Genomic DNA, 19,491 nt, shown 5'->3' with positions numbered 1-19,491 from the left:
CTGGTGGAGGCCCCTCCTGCTCCTAGACATCTATTTCGTGCTCAGGGTTAAGGCCCAGACGGTGATGGGCAGGCATCCCAAGTTCACAACCATCTCTAACCTGTGAGGGCTGCCTTGCTTATCGCTTTTATGGCTTCTGCAGGAAAGGAGGGGGCTGTGTTAAACAAGGCCCATAGTCACTCTGTTAGTCCTCTTCACTGAGTACCTAGACTTGGAAAAGGACTTAGAGAACTGGGAATCCTAAGGGTTGTCAGTCACTGGTTCATATATAGGAGAGATGAAGCCTACCCTACCCCCTTGTCCCTGACAGGCAGATGAGAGATAGTGCAGAAGGGTGGAGGGGCCGACCTGGGATGGGTGGAATGAGGCCTGAGAGAGGGCCCGGCACACTGCACTCCAGGGCAGCCTGGGCCTGGATTCCACGGCTTCACCCTTCCCCCTTCACAAACAGTTCACAACAGGAGGTGGCGGAGGCAAGCTGCAGCTGGGGTCATACACCAAGACTGGTCACCGCTTAAGCAGCCAGCATTTAGCAAGAACCCCAGGCATTACCTGCTTAGTTTGTTCTCTCTGAAATACCTCTAGCTGTTCCACCTGTGCATGGGGGAGGAGCAATGGAGACAGTGAGATGGGGGCCAAAGAGGCCCTGGTCCTGCTGCCAGCCTGACCTCACTGAGACTCTGATACTTCCCCCCAAGGAAACAGACTTCTAGTAATTTTTAAATTGCCAGTTTGGTTCATTCTAGTCCCCAGTGGCTCTTAGGGCCTCCACTGCAGGTGTGCCTTACAGTGTGCCTCCAGAATGGGCTGATGGCCTTCACAGTTTGATTCTCCAAGTATGGAGCCTTCAGGGGAGGGGAGGCTACTGATTTTCTTTAGGATAATAGAGGCAACAGACTTGGACTGTACCAGCTACCTCTCCTCCTCTGTCACCCAGTGAGTGAAGGGAAACAAAACACTCTGCAATAATGTGGGAGCCAGGGGCCCTGGAATGCAGAGGGAGCAATGTCCCCTCTCTCTTAGGTCCAATCTCTAGAGGTATGGTTGAGCTGCGCGCCATACCTGGGCAGTGAGTTTCTGCCTCTCTTCCTGGAACCGCTGTCTCTCCTCCAGAACCTTGACCTTGGCACCCTCGTACTTGGCAGTCATCACCTCCAGCTCTTGGGCAATGCTTTGTGCTTCCCGCTGCATCTCAGTCAGACGGGCCTCAGCGTCAGCACGCACAGTTGCCAGCTCTTGGTCATACTTTTCCCGGGCCTGGTCCAGCTCCACTTCCAGAAACTGCCGGCCGAGGTTGGCCCTCTCGCCTAGCCCCCGGTTCTCCTCTGCCAGCAGGCCATGAGCCTTCTTCAGCATGCTCAGCTGCTCTGCATAGCTGGCCTTCTCTGCCCGCAGCTGCTGGGCTGCTCGTTCTTGCTCTGCCACCTTCTGCCGTAGGGGCATCAGCTCCCCAAGCTCCCTCTGGGCCCGCATTAGCTCTGCCCTCAGCCCGCCAGCTGCCTGCTTGCTTTGCTCCAGCTCCTCACGATGGCGTTTCTCAGCAGCTGCCTGCTCGGCCTGCAGCTGTTGGCACAGGTGCTTAACGGGCAGCAGCTCACTCACCAGGGCCTGTGTGCTGGTGTGCTCCAGCTGCAGGGCAGAGAGGGCTTGCTCCTTCTGGAAGAACTTTTCCTGCCATGCCTTTAATTCTTGTCCCAGCTCCTCTGCTCGCTCTGCCTGAGAGGCCAGCTCCTGCCGCAGGCTCTCTGAAGCTACCCGCTGTTTCTCTGCCTCCTCCCGGAGGGTCTGGACCTCCTCCCGCAGAGCCGAGCTGCGTTCTGCAGCTCTGGCGCTATTGCTGGCTGTCTCTGCCTGGAGAAGGCGCAGCCTCTCCTCCAGCTTCTGGCTCTTCTCCGACTCTGCTATAACCAGCCGTTTCAACTCCTTGCTCTCACCCTCCTTCTCCAGGACCTGGCGGTTCAGGATGGATACCTCCTCCTCCAAGCTGCTGATGAGGCTGTTTTTTCTCTCTGCTTCCTGCTGGCCCCGGGCCACCTGGGCCTTCCACTCATCCTCAGCCTTGCTATGGTCTTGGGCCTTGGCACGGAGGGTGGCCAACTCCCTCTGCGCTGAAGCTAAGGTGTCCTGACTGTGCCTCAGCTCCTGGGCCTTCTCCTCTAACTGGCCCCGCAAAGTCTCCAGAGCAGCAGCCCGCTCAGTCTGGGAGGTGTGCTCAGACTCCAGGCTGCGCTCCAGGCTGGAGGCCTTCTCCTGATGCTCACGGCACTGCTGCTCCAGCTTGCTCACCTGTGCCCGCAGAGCCTCCAGCTCGGGGCCTCTTTGCTGGGTCTTTCCAGTAGCCTCAGGCTGGGCTGCTGACCCAGAAGCATCTTCACTAGCCATCCCTAGAGACTGCTGGTGCTCCTCTTTCTTGGCCAGCTGTTTCTTCAGTTGTTCCACAGTTTCTTGAAGTTCCCTCAGCTCTGTTCTCTGGGCTGCCTCCTGCCCACGAAGCTTGGCCAACTCCTGGTCCTTCCCTTCCTTTTCCATCAAGGCATGAGCCAGTGCCTCTTGCAGGGTAGCAAACTCCACACGCTGCTCATTGAGGGCATTCTGCAGACGCATCTCAAGCTCTGCCTTGGCAGCCTTCTCCAGGGCAAGATCGGCTTGGGCTCGGCCCCGCTCCTGGGTCAGCCGCGCAACCTCCCGCTCCTGCTGCCCACGCTCCTCCTGCTGCTGTCCCTGGCTCTCCATCAGTGCAGCCCGCAGCCTCTCCAGCTCACTGCCCATTTGCTCTGCCTCACGCTCCATAGCCTGTAGTGCAGCCTGCGTGCTGCAGAACTGGCGTCCCTGCTGTTCTTCCAACCACTCGGACTCTCTGTCTCCTGCCCTCGGGGGATCCTTGAGTAGCTCCTGGGAGGCTGGTTCCTGCTGCTCACCTGCTTTGCGCACCAAGGTTTCCAGGCGGGCAACCTCTTTGCTTGTGGCAGCCATCTTCTCCTGCAAAGTGGAGAGGTCATCTGCAAGCTTCTGGGCCCTGACCTCCTTCTCCTGGACCTGCTGGTGGGCTCTGGCCAGGCTGGCATGGAGCTGGGCTAGCTCACTCTGCTGCCGACCTATCTGGAGCTCACTGTGGGCCTCTATCCCTGCCATCTTCTCCTTTGCCTCCTGCAGCTCCTGGCGGGCCTTCTCACATTCCTCCTTCAGGGTCATCAGCTGTTCCTGAAACATGGCGCCATACTGGGCCTCTTCTTGCTGGCTATCCTCATACCGCTCACGCCAGGTAGCCACCTCCTTGGCAAGCTGCTCACACTCACTCTCAGCCTCACGCTGGGAGGCTATGGACTCTGCCAGCTCCCGCCGCAGGGCTTCCGTCTCAATCTTATGGGCCTCCCCAAGCTGCTGAACTCGGGTCTCCAGCCCCTTGCGCCCAGCCTTCTCTTCTTCCAGCTCCTTCCGTTCCTGTTTACGCTGCTCCACCAGGCTCCGGGTCTCTGCCTCTAGCTTAGAGATACAACGCTGCTGCTCTTCCAGGGCGTCTGCGGCCCTGCGCTTCTCCTCTTCAAGGCTGCCTTTGGTCATCTTCAAGGACTCTTCAAGGGTCCGGACTTGCTCCTGGAGCTGACCCTTCTCCTGGGCCACCCTTTCTCTCTCGGTTGCTTTTTGCTGCTCAGACCTCAGCTGGGCCTTTAGCTCTGCCACCTGGGCCTGGGTCTCACACTGCTCCTGGTGGGCTGCCTCAACACGGGCATGGAATTCCTCCACCTTTTGGTTCAGCTCTGCCTTCTCCCGCTGGGCCTGTGTCACTGAGGTCTGGGCACTGTCCCGGGCTTCATTAGCAGCCTGAAGTTGCTGCTGCAAGACCTCAAGCTTGGCAGCCTTCTCCTTCTCCAATGCCTCCAGCCGCTGAAGGGCCGAATCCCTCTCCCTTAAGGATGCCTCCCGCTCCTCAGCAGCAGTGGCCAGTTGTTGGGCATGGTCTCGCCTGGTGGCCTCTTGCTCCTTGGTGGCCTCCTCCAACTGTTGCTCCTTCTGCTTCAGGCTGCTGCTCAGCTGCTCCACCTGGTGGCGGAGGCCCTGAGAGGCCTGTTCTTGCTGCTGGAGGGTCTGTGCTAGCTGGGCCTGCTCCTTTCTGGCTTGCTGCTTCAGGTCAGCCAGTTCTTGATCCTGCTGCTGGAGAGTGGCATTTAGGGTTGTGAGCTCAGAGGTCAGTGTGGTCACCTGGGCAGACAACTGGGCCCCCTGAGCCTGGGAGGCCTGCTCCAGCTCTTCTTTGGCCTGACTGACGCTGGACAGGGAGCTCTCCAACTCGGCAATCAAGCCAGCCAGCTGCTGCTTTTCCTCTTCAAAGTGGCCTCGCTCAGCAAGGATCTTGGCTTCCCGTTGGCCCCTCTCGGTCTCCAGCGCCTCCACCCTTGCTTGGAGCTGAGTGTTGTCAGCAGCAAGAGTGGCTGCCTCTTGCTTCAGGGTTTCTAGCTGGTGGGACGAGAGACAAATGGGGATCAGCATGACTCCTCAGTGACCAGGGCCCCTCTGAGAACTGAGGACTGCCAGAAACCTGAACATGCTGAACATGGGCCCGCACCAACCCCAGCACACAGGTCTTGTGGCTGCTCCTGTGCATTCCTACCTGCAAGACGTCACCCAGCACCTCGCCCTTCTCCTGGGGTGGGTTCTCCCGCAGCCGGGCCAAATGTTCTTCCAGCTGTGAAAGTTTTCCCTGAAGGATTTCATTCTTCTCTTCAAGGCATTTCTGGGAGTAAACAAGAGGCTTATGTGAACAGAGGTGGAACAGGCACTGAATGACCCCACAAGCCCTCATGACTGTCAACAAAATATGGGACCCTAGCACCTTGTTACCAAGATCACCTTTTGCCCTGACCAAGAAAGAAGTCTCAGAATCCATGGATCTAGGATCATGAGGGACCTAACTTTCTAGCCCTAGTTCCAGGATTAAGTCATGTGGTCTGCTAATTTCTTCTGCTCCTGTGCATTCCTTCAAGTTTCCTTACTGTATGCATACCCTTCCTCAAAGAAGTCTTGGCTTCCAGATTATCCAAACACCCACCCTGCTTAAAAACATCCCCTGCCTCTCTGGGCAGCAGCAGCAGCCACAGCACCAACCCCCTGCCCCACCCCATCTTCCCTCACTGTTCACTGTGCTGGGTGCTTCTCTGAACTTCTAATCCACACAACAGATTAGGGAGGGTTGTTACTATCCCTCTTTTACAAAGCAAGAATCTGAAGGTCAGATATTGAGTGCACTGACCCAGAGCTACAAGGTTAATAAGTGGCAAAGCTAAGTTCCTAATAACAGCAATAATAGTAACAGCAACTATTTCACTGAGAGCTTACTTTGCATCACACAATGTGTTAAAAAGCTTTCTATGTGTCGTTATCCTAACAATGTTGCTGAGGCAGCTCCTCGGATTTTTTCCTCTCATTTTTGGGAAAGGATGCTTAGAGAAAATCAAGTAACTTGTCCAGGATCCACACCTTGTAAATAGCAAAGACAGGATTCGAATGGCTTAAGTCCACAATCTTTCCATTATGGCACCCAATTAAACCTTGAAGAGAAGTCAAATTAATTCCCAAAGGCCCCAAAGAAGAGAATGGCAAACGGATTTCAGCTTTGAACATGTGGTCAAGATGGTGGCCCTGACTCCTGAAAGCAGAAGGTTACCTTGTCCTGCAGGGCTGTGCTGAGCTCCTTCTCGAGATGGGCCTGCTTCTCCATCCACTCCTGAGTGGACTTGCCATGCTCCTCTGTCAGGTCGTTGAGGGCGCCCTGTAGCTGCTGTAGGTGACTGGCGAACTCACGTAGCTGAGAGACAAGTGGGAATCCCCATCACCCAGGGTCAAAACTGGCACTACCACTGCTCCCTGAACTCTAGGAGCTGGAGACCTCTGATAATCCCTCCAACCCTCTTCAAACCAATCACAAAGAATCACATCTCTAACTCGGGACTACAAATCGAAATGTAGGCCCATGACCAAGTCAGTGGCGCAGCCAATTATGGGATGAAGAAAGGGGCAAAGTATGCAGGTCTCTGGAGAGACAGAAGCATAGGACAGATGCCGGGAAGGACATTCTTCCCAACCCTCTCTTGAGAATTGTCCAGACAAACCTAACCCCAAGGGCCTCCAGGTGGGAACAAGATCAACCCCTCCCACCCAACACTCACCTTAAAAGAAAGATCCCCATTCTCCTCAGAGAGCTGGTTAATTTTGCGATCCATCTGGCTCTTCTCTGTCTTCAGGTCCTGACACTGCTTCAGAGTTTCATGGAGCCGCATGGTGAGGCTGCGAGGGAGGGGAGCAGTGAGAAAAGAAAGTGCTCCCCATGGAGTGGGACAGGGAGCTGGGAAGACAGGCAGGGAGAACTCTACCTCTCATTCTTGCCACGGAGCTCCTCAAGCTCCTTGGGCTCCAGTGGACTGGCTGCCTGCTTCTCATTCAGCAGAGCCAGGCGGTCAATGCGCTGCTGCATCATGGCTATCTGCGCATCTGGCCCAGAGGAAGGGAGAAGGAAGAAGAATCAGCACAGAACTAAGGGGAGGAGGAGGCATCCAATCTAAAGAGAGGATGGAGGCAAGGCCAGAACCCATTTCCAGGAGGTCAGCCTAACAGGCCCAGGCCCAACAGGAGGGGAAAACATAAGAGCCAGAGGGTAAACCCAGCGCTGCCCACTCACATCTGCTGTGCCCCATACCCACCCCTCTCAGTGAGGAGCTTGCGGCTCTCAGCCAGCTCCAGCTCCAGCTCATCTCGATTATTTCTCTCATCCGCAAGCTGCTTCTTAAGCCGTCTCATCTGGAATTGTGGGGTCTGCAGAATGTCACCCATGGGGGAGGCTGGAGAACTTGAGAGGAAGCTGAGGAAAGAGATGGCCCAGATGTCATGGTCAGAGTCTGAGATGTGAGGCCTGAAAGTGACCAGCAATAGGCAGGGATGGGGGTGCAAGGTGCTGCAGATGTGAGCACTGGCTGGGAGGCCCAGACACCTGGGTTCTGTTTGCAGTTCTACCTCACGCCACGTGACGTGACCTTGAGAAAACCCTTCCTCCTTTTTCCAAGCCAGAAAAAAAGGTGGCATTTCAGGGCATGCATTCTCCTTTTGCCTCTGCAGAGCTGCACTGAGAGAAGGACCTTAGCGTAGTCTCCAAGGAAGAAAGGAATTCCATAAACAAGGAAGAGCCTTTGAGAGAGACTGTCTGCCAAGACAGATCCCAAATAATCCCCCCAATTAGTACTGGGGCAGGTGAAGACATCCCAGATCTGCAGGAATACTGCAAGCACTCTGACGATATATAACAACCCTAGGATGGAGGTATCTGAGGACTGGATGTTGAGGCCCCATCCCAGGAAAGAGGGTCGGCACATACTTGTTCCCACTGGAAGAAGCAACTTTCTGTAGCTCTAGAAAGCGAACCTCCCTCCTGGCCTGGTGGCTGGGTGGAGAGAGCTCTTCAGAGATGGTGCTGGAACAGGAAGAAGGGACAGGAGCTGGGGGGAAGGAGCAGACAAACCAAAGAAAGGTTAGTAACAGGGTGAACAGATTTGCATCTTTATGTATTTTGAGAACTTGTCTTAGTGGGATTGAATCCAGACACTTATATGTAAGCTACAGAGGGCGGCCCCTGGGCAGAACCTGAAACCTAGTGTTTGGGTTATCCAGAGGTCAGTGTTCCTAAGCCAAATCAAGCAAGGACTTCCACTACCACAGACATGTAGAGCACAGTGGAGGGAGCAAGCTCAGAGACCTCCATATCTTCCATGCTCAGAGACTGGACCAAGTGTTCAAGCTTTTCCCTCAAGCCAACACAGAGAGGCAGCTTGGGAGCCCTGAGCAGGATCTTTTCAGCCCCAGTGACCTCTCAGGTCAGAGCTACTGGTCTTTCCAAACTACTCCTTTCTGAAATCTTGCACTGACAACACTACACCTTTCTCAAAACCTTCTCTTCCCTTGGTTTTCATGACCACCTTCACCTGGTTCTCCTACTTCTAAACTCTCACTCTTCTTAGTCTCCCTCATCTGCTCCCTGCTCCTCCACCCACCCTCTAAGCCCCTAGAATTTGGATGGGGCTTCCTTGCTCTGCCCACAGTGCCCACAGCTTCAATGTCCAGCCATACACTGACGTGCAAACCCATAACCTGGCCCAGAACTTCTCCTGCAATCTAGACTCAAATTTCCAACATCTCCACCTAAAGGGCTCATGAGGAACCTGAATATGAAGAACGTCAAATTCAGCGGCTGAAAGAGAACTTGCCTAGACCCACTTCATACATCCTATCATCTCGAAGATGGCCTCTTCATCAGAAGTCAGGGAGAGCTATCACTCTTTCTGCTGTACTTCTAGCAAGACATTTGGTAGACTCAGTGCCTCTCTGTTCTAGCAACTGTTCCTTTTCATATTTACTGGTTTATATATCTGCCTTCCCACCTGGAACATGAGCTTCATGTGGGGAAAAATAAACATCTTTTAGAACTACATACTCCCAACTTCTAAAGCTAGAGTAATGACTGCTTAATAAATAAAAAAAAAAAGAGGGGTGTGTGTGGGGGGGGCTGGTTATCGAGGAGAACCTAACAGCAGAGATGATCACTTATAAACGTCCTGCTTGGCTGCTGCCAGGCAACAAGGAGCTCCATAGGAACTGAAATGATGGCAACAGGGCCCAGAAATCAACCTACTCCATTACACACACATTTCCTGAGTACCAACTCTATGTCTTGTTTTGGGGCCAGAAACGAGCCCCGACTGCACTTCTCAACAACTCAGGATCTTAGCAGTCCCTAGCTCAGAGAGGAGGGGGTCCTCAGGAGAGAGCCCTACTTACCTTTTTGCAAGAAATTCTCTATATCCTCATTCAGGTTTAGGCCATCTTCATGGTCCAGCACAAATTTGAGGATGATGGCTAACTCAGCCTGGGCCACAAAGAGACAGAGAGAAGATCATTTAGATGCCAGGGAGGCCTGAAGAGATGGAGGGCACCACCCTGGCAGTGCTAGCCCCAGGAGCCTGCTGAAGCCCATTCTTCTTCAGAGCTGGAAGCTCCATGGTCCAGCCAAGAACATTATATTAGACATGTGTTCACCCCACTTGCTCCCACTCCCTCTTCTTCCCAAAAGATGCACCCGGAGTCAGACAAGTGTTCCTAACTGACTTCACTCCTGACCACAAGAGAAGAGAATAGGCAAGGAAAGTAATGAAGTCAGAAAGCTTTAACATCACTATGTTGGCCTCTTCTAGCTAACACCCACTATTGTTCTTTGTCTGAGTGAGAACGCCTCTGGGGCTCATCCAAAGATTATCTACCAGCTCAGCTATAAAATCTTCCATTCTTTGTCTGGATTCCAAAGCTATAGAGTTAATCTAATTTTCCTGGCCAACTCTGCTATAGTTCCTTATTCCTCTAGAATTTGTTTCTGCCAGGTCTATGACCAGAATAGAGCAGAGAAAAGGTTGAAGGGAGGAAGGAGTCACCCATCCCTCCTATGCCACTATAAAAAACCCCAGAGATGAGCCATGAGCTCAGTAAGAAATGGGGTGGTTCGACATTTCTATCACTACATGAAAGGCCACAGCTCTGTGGACACTGCCCTATTAGTCAACCTGCGTTACCCACTCTGGCATCCCAGTTGCTTCTGCTCTGGGAAATAAAGGACAACTGCTCATGCAGGAAGCAAGGCCAACATCAGGACCTATATGGCAGGTAGTTCTCGGAAACCGGGTTAATTCCCTCTATAATGAAGCAGATGCACCAACTCCTTTTCACTTAGGGACCACACAGAGGGGAGAGGAGGTAACCACTCTGAGCTAGACTATCATGGTGGACAAAGACATTCTCTCTCTCACTAATCCTTCCTACCAGAGGAAAAGAGGATTAAATGGAGTGACGGTTTGTGTAAAAAATACGTATACACAAACAGGAACAAGTATATGAACAGAGGACAATTTCTATGTATCATCCAAATACAATACAGTTTCAGGTAAAATTAAATATAAAAAAGAACTTGAAAGTATAGCCTTCAAAAGTTAGCCATTATCTCTGGGAATGAGATTACTGGCAACTGTTATTTCCCTTTTTGGGCTTTTTAATACTTTTCAGGCTTTCTGTAACAAATGGCTATAACTACTATAATGTAATTTAAAAACAAACAAACAATATGTGCTGTTTAAAGAAAAATAGATGGGGTGATGTGAAGTGCAGGCTAGGCCCGCCAGGTAGAGTAGAGGCACAAGAGCTTACCTGAATCTTATATTCAAATTGTTCCCAGGCCCTGGGACTTTTGGAGCTCATGGTGGAGTGGTATAAGAGCAGCATGGTTATCTAGAAGCCAAACAGGAGGTAGTCACTCAGTGGGGCTATCTCTTTTCTCAGTGCCCCTGAACAGTTCTGGGGACTCTGAGCTATTCTGGAAACTCTTCCAAAAACTCCTAGACTACAACAGTCCCAGGCCCTGCCCTTAACTGCACCAGGAAACACTTGAGAACTCAATGCCTACAAGTAAAAAGCTAGGTGCCAGGATTCCTGCAAAGCTAAATACCTGGACTCATACAACTTGGGTATGAAGCTTAAGGCACCCTTTAAGCCAGCACCGGAAACAGAAGAGAGAATGAAATAGACTGAACTAAAAAGAAAAATATGACACAGCTAGGTGAGGCCTGATTCCTGCCAGGTCTCAACTGAGGCCCACACTAATAGTCTAGTACACCTCTCTGTCATTCCACATGGGCTCCTAGACCCCTTGGGCTAAATTAGCCTCTACCTGAGCCTGGTGGCTGCCTACACCTACCTCAAACCTCCACGAGCCCCAGAAATAAAGCACCCACCACTTCCCCAGGGTTAACAGAAGCCTGGTAGGTCCCTCCAGTGCGACACTCCCACCCCCACCAGTCTGGTTACCTTGGCCAGCTCCAGCTCTGACCCCTCCATCACCTTCTGCACTGACACTAGGCATTCCGGAGAAGAAGGATGTTTTCGGTTTTCTGTAATGAGAACAATGTTGAAAACGGTGAACTTCCTGAGGGCCATCCTTGAGATATCAGAACACCTCAGAATCAGAGCAGAACTGAGTCTCTGGCGGGACTGGGAGATGGAGGGCACCTTACTCCTATGTCCTGTCTCCCCAGCAAATGTTTCCATCTGAAGTAAGCTCTATCCTGGGTCAGTCCAATGAATACAGGGATAGTTCATGAAGAAAGCAGGCCAGATTCATAGCAGCTCTAGGGCGTGACAATGCACTCACCCACCCATGCACCAACTCCCACTCAGAAACACAGAGGAGCAGCCTAGAGGTCACTCTGCAGTCTCTTTCCAACTGAAGTCGCAGAGGAAGCCTGCAGCTGAGTTAGATGAAGACTGGGGACATCTGGTTCTTATGCTGTCAGAGGGTCTGAGCTCAATCACTAACACCTTGTTTTATCTAAATCTATTATTACTTTTTCTTTAATTCTCTTGAGATGGAGATGGCAGATAGCTCCCTTATCAAAGATGAAGACCCTGGCTGTACGAGGTAGGGGAACTGAAGAGCACTGTGCCAGCAGCTTTGTGTGTGTTATTCAATCTACCATCAACCTAAAGCAATTATCATTATCTCCATTTTACAGACAGGGTATCTATGTCCAGAAAGGTCACACAAGCAGTGAGTAGAAGGGCCAAGATCTCAGCCTAAATCTGCCTCTGCCCCTACACCTATCACCTAAGCAATTAATTCAAAGTTATCTGTGGGAAATGTTGTTCTCACAAGGGAAAGAAGGTAACGTGGGTGCCTCCATCCCCTCTCAGTGAGGGGGAATGAGAGCCCAAGGTGACGAGTACTGGAAACTAACCATCTGACTCTACCTGGATCTCGAAGATGGGCTCTGGGACTAAAGGGACACTCTTCTTTCCCCGGCTGGTGTGAACATCACCAGACCCAGGGAAGCTGACCCAGGTGTATTCATCTCTGTGGTATAGAGTAGGCAGCCCTGAATCTTTGCTCCTCCAGACACCTGTGAACTGGTTCCTCTGGGCAACCAAGTCCCAGGAGTTGAGGAAGCAGCTCCTCCTCAGCTAGATAAAAAGGTGCTTACTCTGCAGAAAACTGCATACAAAGTCCAGTCTCTCTGGCGTAGGCTGCTGCAGGATTTGCTGCCCCTCTTCAGTACCGTGGCTGGAAAAAGAGCAAGTGTTAGGACCAGAGCACTTAGCAATCCTTCCCTCCTTGCTAATACATTACATGCTATCTTCCCATTTCTTTAGGCTTGGTCTGCACTGGATCTGGGAGAGAACCAGACCAGATGCTGGAAGCAAGGGAGAAGATACCAAGATACCATTTTTTCAGAAGGAACTGTGAGGTAGGTGAGAAGTGGGGACTTCAAGCATGAGGTCCTTCTGGAAAAGACAGCACTCTGCCATCCCATTTGTGAATACAGCCATGTACCACTTAACAACGGGGATACATTCTAAGAAATGCATCATTAGGCAATTTAGTCATTGTGCAAACATTGTAGAATGTACTTACACAAACCTAGATGGTACAGCACACCTGGGCTGTATGGTACAGCCCACTGCTCCTAGGCTACAAGCCTGTACAGCATGTTACTATGCAGAACAACATGAGATTATAAATCAAGCAAAAAGGAAAATGATGCATTCAAGAGACATAGTGAACACAAGATGTATAAGGGTGCTGACAGCATAACATGGCATACTATTTTACAACAAATCTTTTTTTATATTAAGTAGAAAGAGTACACTCTAAAAGTATAATACAGTAAATACATAAACCAGTAACATAGTCATTTATTATCATTATCAAGTATTATGTACTAAACATAGTTGCGTGTGCTATACTTTTATATGACTGGCAGTGCTGGTTTCTTTACACCAGCATCACCACAAACACGAGTAACGCATTAACTATGACACTACAATGTCACTAGGCAATAGGAATTTTCAGGTCCATCATAATCTCATGGGCCCGCCGTTGTAGATGAGGTCTGTCTTTGACCAAAATATCATTATGTAGCACATGACTATATAAAAAAAGCTCTGTGAAAAGGAGGCCAAGAGGAGATGGAGGCAGTGCAGATAAATGGGAAGCTAGGTTTCAATAATCTGAGCGGCTCAGGTATAAAAGTTCAGGATGCCTGGAAAATGTGGCTAGAGTAAGAGAGATGATGAAAAGGAAAAAACACATCCAAGAACTAAAAGAACAAGAGGAAACAAGGCTCTAAAGTGACAGAACAAAGTTCAACACACAGTAGGCTAAGGCCGAGGTGACTAAAGCCTCCCAGAGGCCAGGCCAAGGGACAGTCACTTTTGATCTGTGGCTATCATAGTGTTTAACTGGAAGGACAAGCAAAGTGCAGAGAGCAATGAGGGCAGGGAGGCAGCAGGGGGAGCTCTCACACGGCCCAGGCCCGTGGCTCCTGGGGGTTCAGGCTAACTGCAGTTTCATTTTAAGAGGTGAATGAATATCTTCACTTCAAATTAGAAGCTGATTTCTCTATCTAAGCTACAGCTGGAGATATTGATTAAAGGGCTTCCTGTTTCTCAGAAGTTTTCAACCAACTTTGTGGAGGGCAGGGCAGGCCCTAGAACCTTCCAGTGCCAGACATCCTGCAAAGCACAAGAAGCATCCAAGTCAAGACTATGAGTAGCTCCTTCAATCTCCCAATCTCACAGTGGATTACAAAGGCTTCTTCTAAGTGAGACCCTGCTCCAAGAAGCACCCTGGGTAGCTGATCTATGACTACAAAGTCTTCAGGATATGCTATTCTCCTCAGACTCCTGAAAGAGCCCTCTCCCTTATATTCTCGCAATCTGGAATGTTCCGACTCCTAGCCTTAGTGTAGAGCAGTAATTTACCTAAGTGTACTCCACTAGATAAAAATAAAGAGGGTTCGTTCACTGGTTAAATGTTTGAGAAATACTATGTTAAACCAAACTGGACATTTTCTAAAGAAGAGTGATATAAAATGCATTATTTTCTATACATATTTAATCACAATACCTTCTTCTTTCCCACTGATAAGTAAAGTTGCATGGAAGATGCTTTGGAAAACGCTGGTCCTGGAGAAATCCAGCCCAAGCTTTAAGACTACGCTCAAGTCTTATCTTAGGCAGGAAGCCATCCAGAACCACTGCTAGTCACACCTCCATCCTCCCTCTCAGGAATTCCTACAGCACCCATGGATACAACTACATCACTTACAACTGACCACTCTAACTGTGCAAGCTGAAAGCTAGGAATATAGCAGGTATTCAATACATATGGGCTGAGTATAGATGAGGGATGCTTTTTATTGGAAAGAATAGAAGTCAATGTCAATAAAACAGATGTCAAGGCTTTAGGTTTTCTCGCAAAATGCCTCCACTAAATTTTGCTATTCAAGCCTCATGATATCGAAGAAATGGTATATAGCCTTTTTTGCTTCAGGCTATTAACACACAAACGAATAGAAAGAGAAACTTGTCAGAGGTGGACTCCAGTGAATTTTCCCAAGGTGAAGGCCAAGTAGCCAAGGAACAAGCCCTGTTCAATTCCCACAGATTCTATTTGCCACCAACCCTGCCATCTTCCACTTCCTTCCCCTGAGAACTAGGCATCATTTAGGTTGGCAACAGTAGCCGCATCAGAAATGCAACAGGCAGAACATATGCACCAAAAATGCCTGTTTTCTCAAAGGAAGTTGGTCTGGATTGTCTTGGACCTGAGACAGAGTAAAGTTAACCTGGGATTTTGATAGCCCCTCCCTCTAAAATACTGCCCCCCACCCCAACCCTGCCCCACCACCACCCACTCTAAGGCTCAGGCGACACCCTAGAAGATAACATGGAAAGTGGGCATCTTGAACTTTTGACTTCCCTACTAAAATTCCTCACCACATTAAAACTTAAACAAAGGCATACATCCTTACCCCTGGACACATCTACTGCTCTTGTCATCAGGCCAAGGAAACTTATCTCCTCAAAAGCAAAAGCTCCCTGGATCTATCTAGTTTTAAGCCAAAAGAAGGCATGCTGTACCCTATTATATGTTACAACACGAGGCGTATCATACTGGGCTGCCTCTCTTTTAGTGAAGTTAAAATTAAAAAGTGGGTTAGGTATTGCCAGCCTAATGGTTTTATCAGCTATTGATGTTGGTTGCCTAGATTTATCATTGCATTAGGGTTTGCAAAATAATTTTCATTAAAGTTGCAAAATGCTGATTTATAGATGGTACACAACTTCACCAATGAAGTAGCCATAAAAAACAATAACAAAAACAAACCCAAAACTTAAGCTAATCAAACTTAGATCTAACTACCAGTTTATAGGCAACAAAGGGGAAGAGAACAGGTAAAGCAGCACTGTAATGATGCAATTAAAATCTAGAGTTTAGGAAACTCTATAGGATCCAAAAAAGGAGGGGGAGAGGGGGCTGGGGAAGGAGTAGGAAACAAGACTGGTGGGAGGAGATGGATGACAAAAGCTCTTAAATACCAAGGCTGAAGATTTTAGAAATCAACTTCCTAGCAACAACCAATGAGGCTTGCCAGCTGTGGAGCCTCAGAATGAAAGCAGGATTAGAGGAAGGTTCCTAAGATCCCATGTATAGGAATGCCCTCGAAAAAGGGCAAATTAGAAAGGAATGAACTCACAAGGGCCTGGCATCCAGAATCAAGCAGAGGAAGGGATGTGAGAAGTCTTCTAAAGGACAAACCGAAAGATGGTGACTGATAAGAAATCAGTGCCAAGGAGAGGGAGGAATTCAAGATGATGTTGAAAGGTCCTGCTTGGGTTATTGGGAGAGAAAATGGTAGTGTCTATACCAAAATAAAAATACTGACTTCTTTCAGAGGCGCTAAGGCAGGTATTGGTTAGAGGCATAGAGACTTCTAAGAAATCCTAAAAGATATCTTCCTACCAATACACATTTCAAAAGATACATTCAAAAGATTTTTAAAAACTACTCTAGCAAACTTACCTGTTCTACTAGGCTTTGCTGATGGAAAATATCAACTACATTTTCGTTCACTTCTTTACTCACCCAACAAACATTAATTAAAATCAATGTACTGTTCTAAGCCAGGTGCAAAGGACCCAAGATGAATCAGACCCAGTTCCTGCCTTTGACAAGCTCAATTCTACCTTTTTTTCCCTGTCAGTGAGCTGTTGTCTATGAACAGATGGCCAAATTGCTTCAGAGTTGCTGAATTCCTGATGCCAGTTCCTATCTGCCATGCAAACACCCTCAACACTTCGGCCTACCTATCCTTGGCCTAGGGGCTCACAGTCTACTGTGCTTTCTTCTCCATCACTATAGCTCCAAGTCCTTATATTATGGCTGGCCTCTACTTTTGCTGATAACACTAAGAAGTGAGAGGTCAGTTTTGTCCTCCATAATTCATGTAAGTTAATGATATAGGAAAAAGGATGAAATATGTGAGCTTGATAACTGTAGGTTAGCTTGATCTATCTTTGCCTGGTTCCAGAGAGATAGTAGGAAGAGGCCCCAGTCCACTGACTCCCCTGATAACTGTAATGTTCAAAGGAAACAAGTGCTAAAGACACAGACATGAAAATAAAGGGCCCAAACTTAGAACCCTGGCTACATGACAACAAGCAGCTTATCAAATGCTAATCAACTTCACAAAGCAAGTTAATGAGGCAGGGAAAAAAAACAGAAATGCTGTAACGTTTAGAGAAGGGCATATCTGTGCTGTGCTAACAAGTTAGAGATGAGATTTATCTGTGCTGTGCTAACAAGTTAGAGATGAGATTTCTAGGTGTTGCTTATTTCCCTTACATTTAAGAGCTTCCCCTTTCTTCTTCCTGGCCCTGCAGGTTGCAAAAAAGGCTTGTCAGATAAACACAAGTCACAAAAGGGTTGTACAAGACTCCCATTGAGATAAGAGGACAAGGAGCTGCAGAGCAGGCTTTTGGAAAACTGTGAGAGCATGGAGACTTGGAGGCTTTTCTGTGCAAGAGTAAGGAAGCCTTAAGGTGGGTCAAGAGCGAAATCTCTGCCATACACAGTGACTGGAGGATGAGGTCAATGTGTTCTTGCCTCTGGGCCCCACACTGGCTTATGCCACACCAACTCTGCCCACAGCAGTCTCCAAGGCAAGGGAGCAAACATAGCCCCTACCCCAGCATGTAACTTCACTTGAAAGGCGGGAGAGGCATGTGGTGTACTCACATGCTGTCAATGATCTTGATGAAGACACTACAGTCCTGGAGCTGCAGCAAGGCCTCCACAGGGTCAGCCACATGCAGGCCATTCACCTGAGAGACAAAGCAAAGAGCCTGGTGAAAACATCATAAGCGCCAGAAGCACCGGGGTTCGTTCCTTTCCTCAGATGTTGACAATTCTCTCCTAATTGTGACTACCTAGAGTTGTAGGCTATAGCTATGAAGAAACAGATGACTCTAGAATTTTTAATTTCAGCAAAGGAATGCTGTTGCACCCACTCATCCAGTGACAGCCAGCCACCTGAATGCTACCATCAAAGTCTTTCCTTTGGCTTCAACTAAATAAGATCTTAAATTCTCCTAGGATGTTCTAACACTAGGGGTATACTTCAAATACAGTTAGATAATAAATGGTTCTGGAAGGAATACACAAGAAACTAGTACCACCATTGCCTCTAGAGAGAGGAACTTGATGGCTGGGAGTCAGAGGTGGCAAAAAGAAAGGCTTTTTAAATTATAGCCCTTTGTATCTCTTGAATGCTTATGTTATAATCCTTCATGGTTCAAATTTTTACATTACAGCCCTTTGTGTCTCTTGAATTTTGAAATATCTATTTGAAACTTATATTAAATATCACATATATTTTATATACTCCCACACAGATATAAAATCTTTTTATTAATGCATTTTTTAAATTCTTTCCAGACATAAAACTTTGGCTGAGGAAGGAAGGAAAAATGATGGGAAAACAAGATAATGAAAGAAAAAGTGAGGAAGGGAAAGAAGAAATGGAAACCACAAAGAAAAACTCATCAATTCTGATTCAATCCCCTATTCTCTTTGCCTTCAGGCAGGTATCCATCTAAATCAGTCTTTACCACTAGAAAATTCACCAGCAGTCGCATGTAAATGGATCAGGTACACAGGTTTTTCAACAAGCATATATGGTCAACTTCTACAGGAAATCCTCAAGAATTTCATAGGCACCAAGTTCACCAGGCTGAAGTTTACCTTAGGAAGGGTTTGCCTAATCAATCAATCAAATGGGATTATGGATGTAACAACACAAAGTAAAACCACTAAATGCAAAGCACTATTATGATTAATGAAATTAAAATAATGAAGTAGATCCAGCAAGACTTCTACTTCTTAGCAGTTAAATTAGCTGAATGCAGTGGAGAAGGGGATTTAAAAAGAAATCAATGATTCAGCAACATAAATAATATTTATTTCAGTTAAATACTTTTATATTAAAAACAACTTCTAGATGGATCTAAATTAAAATAGGTTAAAAAAAGTGGAATATAAAATATGATCTTTCACTGAAGTCTTAAAGACAATATATTAATACCATCTTTTGAAAAAAGTTTAATGTAGTTAGCAGGTAAATTTTCTAGGAAGATTCTGAATACTACAGGCCAAGATCCCTCCTACTGCCTAAAAATGAAGAGATTGCCAAGACTTAAGCATTTAAAACTGATCTCCCTGCAATATCTTCAATCTAGGTAAAATATTCAAGGGCTATGAAAGCTTGTTCACTAACAAGACTGAAAAAAATCACATCAGTTAGCTGATTTAAAGTCACTTAAGGAATCTTAATTGGAATACCAATAATCCAGCAATGGTTTTTTCATGGATATAAAAATGTGTTTTCTTCCTGTGCATTATTTTGCTCTCAAATGAGAAATCCTGGAAAGTTGAAGTGGAGAAGCTCTTTCATCTCTAGTCAGGGCAGAAAACATGCAAGTGAGGGCCAAGCTCACAGCAGAAACCAAGAACTGCCTGTCAGGCTTTTGGTGTTTAAGGTTGTTGAATCTTAAAGTTCCCTATTTATTATAATTGCTTGGTACAAAATTATTCATTATAATTGCTTGGTACAAAATTATTTCAAGCTACACGTTAAGTAAAATAAAATATAAATTTATTTTTATATTATAGATTACTGAAAATGTGGAAAACCGAAAAACTCCACTCATTCTAGAATTTTAATACAAGCCTTTTAAGTATTTTGATTATTTCTTTCTAGTCTTTTTTCCTGGGTCATTTTTTTTTAACCACAGATGTAATTATCAAATTATCATGTGTGTGTTCTAAACCACTTCTCACTAACATAAGCATTATTTCATGAGTGTTGCTACAGTGTCATAAAATCCACTTTAGCTGCCTAATTTTTGTTTAAATTGAAAAATTCTATGTAACTTTTTAAATATTTTAATGCATGTTCATCATGATTTTTGAGAAAAGTATACAAGCATCTGTTGTTACATAAAACTAGTCTTGTGTATGTTCTTTGTAATGGTAGTAGTCATCATAAAAATAAGCCTAAACAAAGAGATTAA

The 19,491-nt window shown here is 47.5% G+C and overlaps 1 protein-coding gene across 5 annotated transcripts in view; it reads right to left on the bottom strand.

The window, feature by feature from the left end:
• Positions 1-19,491, bottom strand: part of NUMA1 (nuclear mitotic apparatus protein 1) — a 64,879-nt gene that overhangs the window by 8,760 nt on the left and 36,628 nt on the right. For 3 of the 5 annotated variants that reach the window (XM_006918698.3, XM_025051588.1, XM_006918697.3), the window contains exons 3-15: positions 17,159-17,244; positions 12,060-12,139; positions 10,891-10,973; positions 10,234-10,314; positions 8,821-8,908; positions 7,364-7,484; positions 6,696-6,853; positions 6,369-6,486; positions 6,165-6,282; positions 5,663-5,803; positions 4,610-4,732; positions 1,063-4,455; positions 553-594 (exon numbers count right to left, since the gene is read on the bottom strand). In XM_006918698.3, coding sequence (XP_006918760.1) covers positions 553-594; positions 1,063-4,455; positions 4,610-4,732; positions 5,663-5,803; positions 6,165-6,282; positions 6,369-6,486; positions 6,696-6,853; positions 7,364-7,484; positions 8,821-8,908; positions 10,234-10,314; positions 10,891-10,973; positions 12,060-12,139; positions 17,159-17,244 — 4,632 coding nt within the window. Of the gene's footprint in view, positions 1-552; positions 595-1,062; positions 4,456-4,609; positions 4,733-5,662; positions 5,804-6,164; positions 6,283-6,368; positions 6,487-6,695; positions 6,854-7,363; positions 7,485-8,820; positions 8,909-10,233; positions 10,315-10,890; positions 10,974-12,059; positions 12,140-12,490; positions 12,571-17,158; positions 17,245-19,491 lie in introns of all 5 variants that reach the window. The other 2 variants (XM_015594723.2, XM_025051589.1) reach the window with 2 other exon arrangements.

The sequence above is a fragment of the Pteropus alecto genome, unplaced genomic scaffold (genome assembly GCF_000325575.1).
Source record: "Pteropus alecto unplaced genomic scaffold, ASM32557v1 scaffold468, whole genome shotgun sequence".
Lineage (NCBI taxonomy): Eukaryota > Metazoa > Chordata > Mammalia > Chiroptera > Pteropodidae > Pteropus > Pteropus alecto.
The sequence above is the reverse complement of the archived record's forward strand: the minus strand, read 5'-3'. Positions and strand labels throughout refer to the sequence as shown.